The following is a 12,038-nucleotide window of genomic DNA, read 5'->3' as shown; positions in this document are numbered from 1 at the left end:
AAAAGAAGTGACATGTCAATTCTTCCGGCGACTTGGAAGCCGCCTCTATGATGTGTATAGATGGCCACAAAAAATGTCCCAAGACTTGAAAAAAAACATCCTTCAGGCGTTTTCCTGAAGTGTCTTCCTACAGTAAAAATGATGCGGGTATGTCAACTTGTGTGTCGGCACGGTTGAAAACATGTTTTCGGAAACAGACCCTAAAGTAATGCAACTGTCAGTCCTATTTTCTGATAACGCTGCAATCACCTGAGCTGAGTTACACATTGATGCAATTTGATAGCAAGCTGAATCCAGGGTTTTATAATTGGAAATCACTGGGGAAAGCAGAAGCAGAGTAGCCCTGATATGTATACCCACACTTTCTATTTCTGAAGAAAATGCAGTCACCTTTAAAGGTCCAAAAACGGAAACCATTTAAACAGAGGAAGAGTTTAGGTAAAATGTGAAACATTTATTTAATAAAGAATATCCAGAAGAACACATAGTTCTTATTTTTTTTTTTTTTTTTTTTACTCTCACAGCAACAAGAAAGTCTGAAGTAATTGGTATAAAGTCCAAGTTTCCTACTAAAGTCCCGGTAACGTGTTGTCTGTTCTAACCTAGAAATATTTTTTTTGTCAAACTATGTGGAAATAATTTCTAGAGCTCATAGTTTGTTCAATTGGAGTCATGAGGGTTTTTTAAGAACTTTCTCAACAGTACGTTTTATTACATCCCTTTATTTTAGGTCATTGTAGAGCGATACCAAAAAGAAAAATACCTACCTCTCCTTGATAAAACCAAATTTCTTGTTCCTCAGGATCTTCCCATGTTCCAGTTTTTAAATATTCTCAGGTAAGCTTACTTGGTTAAATTCAAAACTGTAATTTGAAACGTGTTGCATACTTATGACTACTAGCTATTGAACCCGTTCTATGCCCGGGTGGCAAGCATTTTTATTGGTATATGGTCTCCCATGCTGGTATGTGCTGCCCCCCTCCTTGTATTTGTGCTGCCCCCATCCTGTCCCCACCATCCAATCCTGGTATGCGTGGCACCCCTCACCCCCAATCCTGGTGTGTATGATATCCCTCATCCTGGTATGCATGGCACCGTATCCCTCACCCCCAATCCTGGTATGCGTGGCACCCCTCATCCTTATCCTGGTGTGTATGGTATCCCTCATCCTGGTATGCATGGTACCCCATCCCTCATCCCTATCCTGGTGTGTATGGTATCCCTCATCCTGGTATGCGTGGCATCCCTCATTCCCAATCCCGGTATGCGTGGCACCCCTCAGCCCCTCATCCCGTTATGCGTGGCGCCCCTCGTCCTGTTATGCTTGGCACCCCTCACCCCTCATCCCAGTATGTATGGCACACCTCATCACTATCCTGGTGTGTATTGTATCCCTCATCTTGGTATGCATGGTACCCCATCCCCAATCCCGGCATGCATGGCACTCCACCCCTCATCCCCAATCCTGGCATGTGTGGCACCCCTCACCCCCCAATCCTGATATATGCATGGTCCCCTCACCCCACAATCCTGGTATGTGTGGCCCCCTCATCCCTTTCACACTGTACACACATACAAAAAAAATAAACAGTTATACTCCCCTTTCTTCTCTGTACTCCAGAGCTGCTGCGTCCTCTCTGCCGGAGGCCGGGGGAGGAGTGCGGCGCCGGAGCACCTCACTGTCCAGCGCCATTTTGCTGAAGACACACTGTAAATGTGTCTTCAGTAAAATGGCGCCGGATAGCGCAATGCGCACGTGCCGTTCCGACGCCTTCACTCCGCCCCCGGTCTCCAGCGAAGAGAAGCGCCGCGGCAACGCTCCTCCCGGTCAGGTAAGTATGGTGCCGGAGATCGCAGTATGCGTTCAGTGTCTACGCATACCGCGCGATCTCCGACGCCATACACCTCCTCTTACCTGTAATGGCTGGATGCCTGCTTCTCTCTGGAGCCAGACTGCGCGTCACGCATGCGCAGTCTATCGAGGCTTCAGACAGAGATACTCATCCCTGGTTATATTATAGATTATAGTAGTAGCCACAACTGTAGAAGTCCTCTTGCTACTCCAGAGGGCCCTGTACACAAGCTTTTGACCATTGACCGCATCAGTAGTTTTTGTATGGACGTAGTATGTTATAACTCCCATTTCCCGATTCTGCATTTTCTATGTATGATAGTATATGTTACAACCATTATTTCCCATCTAAACCTGCTTTAAAAAATTGCATTCAGAAGTTCGGATTCCTGCGTAACGCTAAGGCGACCCGTGTCCCAGTGTGACATCACATCTAATGGATTCATATTGTCGCATTGTGACCTGCAACTCTGATGCCGATACACAAATGCTGCCATATGTGTTTTGATTTTCCCGTGACTCCCTTGTCGTATATTTCAATGCAAGTCACATGTGACTGCGATTTGTAAGTGATTAATCTGCTAAATAAACTTTTATTTTTTACAGTAATATCAAAGCTCTAAAATAGAAGTGTGTTAGCAAGTTGCACAGATGCTTTTAGTTGCATGATACATGTCGCGGTTTAGCCCAAGCCTAAATGTATTTTCGCGTGTTGTGGTTTAGCAGCACCTGTTGCCACATGTGAGAACTTTGTGGCAAACAATGCAGCTGTACAACAACTTGCCTCAATATGGACAAGTGAAGGACATAACCCCAGTATAAAAGAAAAGACAGAGGTACCTTGTAATTTAAAATGAATATATATATATATATATATTTTTTTATTTTTTTTGCAAAAATTACTTTTTTTTTTTTCTCAACGCTACATTGTGCGTGCAATTTAATAAACTGGGATAATGTATCCTGTAGCCAAAAAAAGTACTATAATTTTATGCCTAAATTGACTTGCATTTATAGCGCAAAATTAAATTTGGCTTTCTGAGACACAGATGGTTCTAGATCCAACATGTCTTTAGGTACATTGACAGTGAGTTTTTTTTTACATGTCTCTTGAAGATGCATGGTGTTTTGATGCATTTTTTTTTTACACTGCTTTAACCTGTGCAGTATAGGCGTATTTCCTTATTTAAATGAATTGGAAGCTTTTTGAAAGCAGATTTTAAGCATTTTTCTTGTATGTGTGTACTTTGGCCTGGAATCCGCCCCAAAAATGCCATCAGGAGACTGTGAAAATACCTTTTAACCCCTATAGGTATGTGCACACTGTCCGGATTTGCTGCGTTTTTTTCCGCACCTAATATGTAAATTAAGTTAATTGCAATTTTTACATGCAGTTTTGCCGCATGCATTTTTCATGTCTTCATGTTGAAATTTGCAGAGTTTCAGAGAATAGGGTTTTTTAAACAAACTTTATTGATCATCATGTACCGTTTTTGTGTGTTTCCGCTGCAGAAACGCTATTGAAACTCACGTGGTTTTTCCTCATCTAATGCAAGTCTATGGGAAAAATCTGCATGTATTTCCGCAAGAGAAATGGACATGCTGCGGTCTGAAAAGACGTGCCTAATGTCAGTTTTCGCGGGTGTGCCGCAGGTGCACAAAACGCATAGTGGCCATGGGATTTCTATAAATGCTCTTTAACAAATGGTGCTGATATAAAGCAGACGTGAGGAAAATTGCATTTATTAATGTTTTTGTGTGGTATGACTATCTGGATTAAATCTATAATCATTCAAAGTTTGAAAATTGCAAATATTTTGAAGTTTCTGTCAACTTTTTTATATGTTTTGTGTTTATTCATTAAAAAAAAAAATCAACCTAAATTTACCATCAACATAAAATATGTATCACGAAAAAAGAAAATTTGTTGGCGTTTAAAAATGTAGCGGTATTTTTTTCATTTATTCAAAGAAATATACAAAAAAAAATTCTGGGGGTCCTATATATTGGAAAAAAAACTCCTAAAGTGGCACCATTTTAAAAATGGCACTAGTCAATATATTTAAAATTGTTGTCAGGTAGATTATAAACCCTACAGGTGCATTCCAGGAATTAATGCAAAGTGACATAACAGGACTAAAAAATGTATCTTTACTAGTAATGAGCGAGCACTAAAATGCTCGAGTACACGTTGCTCGGGTCGAGCAAATTGGAATGCTTGGGTGCTCGACCCAAGCAATGAGCCCAATGTAAGTCTATGGGAAACTCAAGCATTTTTCCGACTGCTCCCCCTGGCGGTCTGCAGAGGGCCTGAAAATTGCCCAAATCGATGGGAACAGTGCTCAAATAACATAGGAACAGCATGGGGAAGACCCCTGGAAGCATCTCTGACTCCCAGGTCACTGCTGTCAACAATGTTGTCAGAGGTATTACGCCACTTTTACGGACTGACAGTAAAACATACAAAAACCAAAATGGATTTTCCTGGGAAATATGTTAAGGAACATCCTTTCCAGGGTAATGACTTGCATATAAGGCTAAATAAATAACCAAAAAACAAAAATGATCCTCCACACCTTGAGCGATGTTCACACGTACGTTTTTGATGCGTTTTTGCACTTTTGCATTGCTTTCAAAGGTGGAAAATACATTTACCAGTAAATGTCATTTTAACATTTTACTACCTTATTTTCCCATGTGGTGTGTGTGATATGATCAGACACATTCATACAGTGCTGAAGACATGGGAACAAGATGAAACTGTGCCTGCTGAGGGAGCACAACAAACACTCACATCATGTCAAACTACCTTCCTGTCCCAATTTCTAGGGGGCCACGTAACACAACTATTGAAGCCAGAGCAGTGTGAAAAGGTTGTTAGTTGGATAGCAGATAATGCTTCCAGTCAGTTTTCCACCACCACCCGGTCTTCCACATGGTCCAGTCTCAGTAGCCGTGAGTCTGGACCACATTATTATTACTTTAGCGCCATTTATTCCGTGGCGCTTTACATGTGAAAAAGGGGTATACATTGCAAAAACAATTACAATAATCTTGAACAAAAATGTGACGGTGACTGGTAAAAGAGATGAGAGGACCCTGCCCACGAGGGCTCAGAGTCTACAAGGGATGGGTGAGGATACAGGAGGTGAGGGTAGAGCTGGTTATGCAGCAGTATGGTGGAGTGAGGGTTACTGCGGGTTGTACTCTTGTCGGAAGAGGTGGGTCTTCAGGGTCCTTTTTGAAGGTTTCAACAGCAGCGAGAGTCTATGTTGGGGTAGAGCGTTCCAGAGTAGGGGGGATGCACTGGAGAAATCTTGTATGTGATTGTGGGAAGAGAGGAGATAAGAAGAGTAGAGAAGGAGATCTTGTGAGCATCGGAGGTGGCGTGCAGGTAAGTACCAGGAGACTAGGTCACAGATGTATGGAGGATACAGGTTGTGGATGGCTTTGCATGCCAGGGTTCGGGTTTTTAACAGGAGTCTCTGAGCAATGGGGAGCCAGTGAAGGTATTGACAGAGATGAGAGGCTGGGGGACAGGTAGATTAGTCGGGCAGCAGAGTTTAGGATAGATTGGAGAGGTGCGAGAGAGTTAGAAGGGAGGCCACAGAACAGGAGGTTGCAGTAATGGAGGAGGGAGATGAGGGTATGCACAGTGGCATACTATCAATGGCGGCAGGCCACGCGACTGCTATGGGGCCTGTGAGCCGGGGTGGCCCCATAGCAGTCGCCTGCACCGTGTACCTCCTCTCCGCTGGCGCTGCAGCTTGATTGCCGGCATTTCAGACATGGACACGCGCAGTGCGCTGTGCGACTGTGTCTGATAGTAGTGACATGGCACCTTTTAATTGTGCTTGTGTCGCCCCTGCCGCGTCATTACTTTCAAACACAGCCACACAGTGCACTGTGTGAGGCCATGTCTGAAGTGGCGGCAATCAAGCAGCGCCGGAGGTCCTGCAGAGATGCTGGGGGAGCTGTATGGGCCCCTCTGATGGTCCAGGGCCATGTCTGTGATGACCATCAGACACGCCGGCGGCCCTGCATGTCTGGACCGGACACAGGCCCGTGGCAGGTAAGTGAGGCTTGTTGCCAGCGTCCCCAAACCCCATATTAAATATATTTCTAACATGTCTGTGTGTGCGCGCTTGTATAATGTGAATATCTGTGTGTAAGTCTGTGTGTGTACATGTATGTACACTGCTCAAAAAAATAAAGGGAACACTTAAACAACAAAATATAACTCCAAGTATATCAAACTTCTGTGAAATCAAACTGTCCACTTAGGAAGCAACACTGATTGACAATCAATTTCACATGCTGTTGTGCAAATGGAATAGACAATAGATGGAAATTATTGGCAATTATCAAGACCCACTCAATAAAGGAGTGGTTCTGCAGGTGGGGACCACAGACCACATCTCCGTACCAATGCTTTCTGTTTGATGTTTTGGTCATTTTTGAATGTTGGTTGTGCTTTCACACTCGTGGTAGCATGAGACAGACTCTACAACCCACAGAAGTTGCTCAGGTAGTGCAGCTCATCCAGGATGGCACATCAATGCGAGCTGTGGCAAGAAGGTTTGCTGTGTCTGTCAGCGTAGTGTCCAGAGGCTGGAGGCGCTACCAGGAGACAGGCCAGTACACCAGGAGACGTGGAGGGGGCCGTAGAAGGGCAACAACCCAGCAGCAGGACTGCTACCTCCGCCTTTGTGCAAGGAGGAACAGGAGGAGCACTGCCAGAGCCCTGCAAAATGACCTCCAGCAGGCCACAAATGTGCATGTGTCTGCACTAACGGTTAGAAACCGACTCCATGAGGGTGGTATGAGGGCCTGACGTCCACAGATGGGGGCTGTGCTCACAACCCAACACCGTGCGGGACTCTTGGCATTTGTCACAGAACACCAGGATTGGCAAAGTCGCCACTGGCATTCTGTGCTCTTCACAGATGTGCTCAATGTGAATCTACTTTCATGTGACAGAGTCTGGAGACGCCGTGGAGAGCGATCTGCTGCTTGCAACATCCTTCAGCATGACCGGTTTTGCAGTGGGTCAGTAATGGTGTGGGGTGGCATTTCTTTGGAGGGCCGCACAGCCCTCCATGTGCTCGCAAGAGGTGGCCTGACTGCCATTAGGTACCGAGATGAGATCCTCAGACCCCTTGTGAGACCATATGCTGGTGCGGTTGGCCCTGGGTTCCTCCTAATGCAGGACCATGCCAGACCTCATGTGGCTGGAGTGTGTCAGCAGTTCCTGCAAGATGAAGGCATTGAAGCTATGGACTGGCTCACCCGTTCCCCAGACCTGAATCCGATTGAGCACATCTGGTACATCATGTCTCGCTCCATGCACCAACGTCACGTTGCACCACAGACTGTCCAGGAGTTGTCGGATGCTTTAGTCCAGGTCTGGGAGGAGATCCCACAGGAGACCATCCGCAACCTCATCAGGAGCATGCCCAGGCATTGTAGGGAGGTCATTCAGGCACGTGGAGGCCACACACAATACTGCGCCTCATTTTGACTTGTTTTAAGGACATTACATCAAAGTTGGATCATCCAGTAGTGTATTTTTCCACTTTAATTTTGGGGGTGACTCCAAATCCAGGCCTCCATTGGTTAATAGATTTGATTTCAATTGATGATTTTTGTGTGATTTTGTTGTCAGCACATTCAACTTTGTACAGAACAAAGTATTCAATGAGAATATTTCATTCATTCAGATCTAGGATGTGTTATTTGAGTGTTCCCTTTATTTTTTTGAGCTATATATATATATATATATAATAAATATATATATATATATATATATATATATATATATATATATATATATATATATATATATATATATATATATATATATATATATATATATATATATATATATATATATATATATATATATATATAAATTTGTCTGTTTTATGTGTTTTTAAGAATGTGTTCAAATATGTATGTACAGTGGGGGAAAAAAAAAGTATTTTTACCGCATTTTTCGGACTATAAGACGCACCCCATTTGGGGTAGAAAATAGGAAAAAAAAATGTTTTGATAAGATGGGGGTCCGTCTTATAGTCTGAATAGGTATCTTACCTGGATGGGCCGTGTAGCGGGGGACACAGGAGGCAAGGTCCTTCAGGAAGCTGGGCCTTGCGCTGGTGGCCTGGGTGCCTGGTGCTGGTGGGCTGGGCGTCTGGTTGCTGGCTCTGGGGGCTTGGGGCCTGGGTGAGTGGTGGCTGGCGCTTGGGTGAGTGATGGCTGGCGCTGGGGTTTGGGGCCTGGGTGAGTGGTGGCTGGGGCCTGGTACCGGGGCCGATGTCTTGCTGTGATTAGTGTGGCAGAGCAGCGTGAGCGGCTTCCGGTGCACGCAGCCATCTTTTTGAACCTGAGATCTACAGGAAAATTACTTTCTGACCTTAACACGCATCCCCATTTTCCTCTCAAATTTGGGGGGAAAAAAGTGCGTCTTATGGTCTGAAAAATACGGTAGTCAGCCATCAATTGTGCAAGTTCTCCCACCTAAAAAAGATGAGAGGCCTGTAATTGACATCATAGGTAGACCTCAACTAATGAGACAAAATGAGAAAACAAATCCTAAAAATCATTGTCTGATTTGGGAAGAATTTTTTTTCAAATTTTGGTAGAAAAGAAGTATTTGGTCAATTACAAAAGTTCATCCAAAAGTAGGTGGACAGAAAGTGTAATAAGGTTATGAAGGGGGAGATTTATCAAACATGGTGTAAAGTGAAACTGACTCAGTTGCCCTTAGCAGCCAATCAGATTCCACTTTTCATTCCTCACAGACTCTTTGGAAAATGAAAGGTGGAATCTGATTGGTTGCTAAGGATATAAAAGACTCTAAAAAAGAAAAAATTCAATCACTACCTCAAATTTCACCTGTTCCCATCATCTCTATGCAGAGAACAACTAGGAACAATCCATCATCCCCCTATTCCAAGTAATGATACTGATAACCATACAAAACATGTGAATAATTCCCAACAACCGTTTTTTATGAATAAAAAACAAGCAATATATGAGACCCATAGGAAGAAGTTATCCATTAACAATAATTACATGAAAAATACTGGATCTAATTTGGAAAGAAATAATGAACTTATAATAGAGGGAATGTGTATGGAAATTACTCCTCCCTCCATATTGATTGCTGATCCACCTATTTTATCCACACAAGCAGCAAATGTAGAATTTATTGCTAATCCGCCTATTTCCACACAAGTAGCAGATATAGATGAATTGAACTTCACATTACATATTAATACACAGGAGATATCCCACAGTGAATCTAATATTTCAGAGCTTTCTAGTGCAATACAGATTCCTATTGCTGGGGAGTCATCTGGACAGATCCCGGTAGCGGATATGTGATGCCCCTGCTGCGCATTGGTGCCACAGAACCTAGTAGGGTGCATAGATGGATTTCTCCATAAGAGGCCCTCACTACATGCAAACACCTCCACCTTCCACCTCATATCAGCAGAGGGAGCCCTGATAGGGATATATAAAGGGAAGGTGGAGCCAGGCAGCTCAGTCAGTGTTCAGTCTGCAGAGAGACAGGATGTAGCTGCACGTAGGCTGCTGTGTGAGGCAAGCTAGGCCTCCAGCAGCCCTGAAGCCTAGTGAGGGCCCCGAGCGGCCGAAGGCAAGTGGAACTAAGGGGGCAGAGGAGCATAGTAAGCTCACCCCGATTTGTATACCGGACACCGTATCTGCGCCTACAGGGATCTTTATGACCTGTAGGAACAACCGGAATCCATGGAGAACTACAAGTCCCAGGTTAACAAACCGCTGACCACAGCAACTGGGTTAGATACCACTAAGGCTCCAGCGACCAGGAATAGTGGGAACCAGGAGAAAACCCTACCACCAGGTCAGTAGGTACAAGAAGGAAGCAGTAAGCAAGCCAGGCCTAGTTCCAGGCAGGCCCGAAGCTTAGCGAGTAAAAGACACAGATCAGGAGGCCTTACACCCGCTCACTTGGGAGAGTCCAGAAATGTACCCTTCGCCCTGAGTGCAATGTGCATTAAAAACCCTTCAGGAAAATAAAGAGATAATTATAAAGAGAGCAGATAAGGGAGGGGGGGACTGATAATGAACAGAGGCTGGTACATCAAGGAGGGCCTCAGAATTCAAGATGACTCAAACTATTATATGAAATTGGAAACAGACCCATCTGTAACCATTTTTTTGGAGTATAGAGGGCTTGTAGCCGGGGCCTCTACAGCTGGCTTCCTCAATAAAAAAGAAAAATCCTTTTTAGACATTAAAAAATGTAAAGTCCCTTATTTTTATTTTTTACCCCAAATTCATAAAGATAAATTTAATCCCCCTGGACGCCCTATTATTTCTGGAACCAATTCAATCACATCCAACCTATCCCACTATATTGATCTTTTTTTTACAGAAATACGTTTTATCCCTAGATTCTCATTTAAAAGTTTCCACACATTTTAATTAGATTGTTGAGTGAATTACCCCCTCTTCCAGGCTGTCTTCTTATTACACTCGACATAAGCTCTCTTTATTCCAATATCACACATGTATTGGGCTTACAGGCAATTAAAAAATTCCTAGATGAGGACCCAAACTTACAGGATCCCCAAAAAAATTTCTATTGAGGGGTATAAGTTTCATTCTTGAGAACAATGTATTCTCTTTTGAGGGGGTGATGTATCGGCAGCTGAGGGGCTGCGCAATGGGGACGAGGTTTGCCCCCAGTTATGCAAATCTATATATGGGGGCATTCGAGTCTGTCCATGTTAGCAGAGGATTAATCCGCGTGACATCCAGAGTTTAGAACACAGAATGTAGGTTTATTCATATCCAGCATAGGCACAGCATGGAGTCTGGTGTTACTGCAGCATGAGGAAATCAAAGACATATAACAACAACACAGGAAGAGAAGGAGGGGGCATCCTGTCTGTGTGAGGTTTTTTTTTTTTTAACTAAACTTTGTTAACCTCACAATATGTACAACATATGAAACAGCACAGTAGTTGTTGCAATACACATACAGATTAATATGTATTATTCCAACAGTCCACATCGCGCAATCCCTCGGCGTCGATAAACCCATCATCATGGAGGGGGAATACTGTAGAGGCTGTCAAATTTATTGATGAATTAAATACCCATGACTGGGGTCTTTCCTTTACCTCTACCATATCCGAGAGTAATATCCAATATCTTGATCTTCAGATAAATATAGACAATTCGGGCAAAATATTTACATCTACGTGTGTATTAATAAATCAGTCATTTTAATTAATTTTTGCCCTGTTATTGGGGCTCTGATACCGCTATGCACATTCACTGATTATCGAAGCGTAAGAGGCAGACTTCAAAGCTGTGCAAATTGTAATGGAAAACAGTTTGAGCACCTGCGTTGATAAAATTTAAGGGCTTTTGTGTTATTGTTCAAAATAAAATGTAATTGTCAATGTTATGCTTGTGTTAGTAAATAACATTTATTTTGATTTATATATAAAATTATATTTTCTGGCTAGCTACTTTTGGACCACCCTGTATATCCTTTGTTGGCAATGACAGGTCAAACGTTTTCTGTAAGTCTTCACAAGGTTGGCACACACTGTTGCTGGTATGTTGGCCCATTCCTCCATGCAGATCTCCTCTAGAGCAGTGATGTTTTGGGGCTGTCGCTGGGCAACAGGGACTTTCAACTTCCTTCAAAGGTTTTCTATAGGGTTTAGATCTGGAGACTGGCTAGGCCACTCCAGGACCTTGAAATGCTTCTTACGAAGCCACTCCTTCATTGCCCTGGCAGTGTGCTTGGGATCATTGTCATGCTGAAAGACCCAGCCACGTTTCATCTTCAATGCCCTTGCTGATGGAAGGAGGTTTGCACTCAAAATCTCACGATACATGGCCCCATTCATTCTTTTATGTACACGGATCAGTCATACTGGTCCCTTGACAGCCCCAAAGCAAGATGTTGCCACCTCCATGCTTCACAGTTGGTATGGTGCTCTTTGGATGCTACTCGGCATTCTTTCTCCTCCAAACACGACGAGTTGTGTTTCTACCAAACAGTTCTACTTTTTCATCTGACCATATGACATTCTCCCAATACTCCTTCTGGATCATCCAAATGCTCTCTAGCAAACTTCAGACTGGCCCGGACATGTAATGGCTTAAGCAGGGGGAC

At 43.5% G+C, this 12,038-nt stretch overlaps 1 protein-coding gene across 1 annotated transcript in view; it reads left to right on the top strand.

Annotated features, from left to right (window-relative positions):
• The first annotated feature begins 380 nt into the window (after positions 1 to 380).
• Positions 381 to 12,038, top strand: part of MAP1LC3C (microtubule associated protein 1 light chain 3 gamma) — a 123,212-nt gene continuing 111,554 nt past the window's right edge. The window contains exons 1-3 of the mRNA XM_073673269.1: positions 381 to 438; positions 525 to 580; positions 731 to 837. Of these exons, the coding sequence (XP_073529370.1) occupies positions 381 to 438; positions 525 to 580; positions 731 to 837 (221 nt within the window). The remainder of the gene's footprint in view (positions 439 to 524; positions 581 to 730; positions 838 to 12,038) is intronic.

Source organism: Phyllobates terribilis, unplaced genomic scaffold (genome assembly GCF_046119375.1).
Source record: "Phyllobates terribilis strain yellow unplaced genomic scaffold, ASM4611937v1 Scaffold_3__8_contigs__length_932513732, whole genome shotgun sequence".
Lineage (NCBI taxonomy): Eukaryota > Metazoa > Chordata > Amphibia > Anura > Dendrobatidae > Phyllobates > Phyllobates terribilis.
The sequence above is the reverse complement of the archived record's forward strand: the minus strand, read 5'-3'. Positions and strand labels throughout refer to the sequence as shown.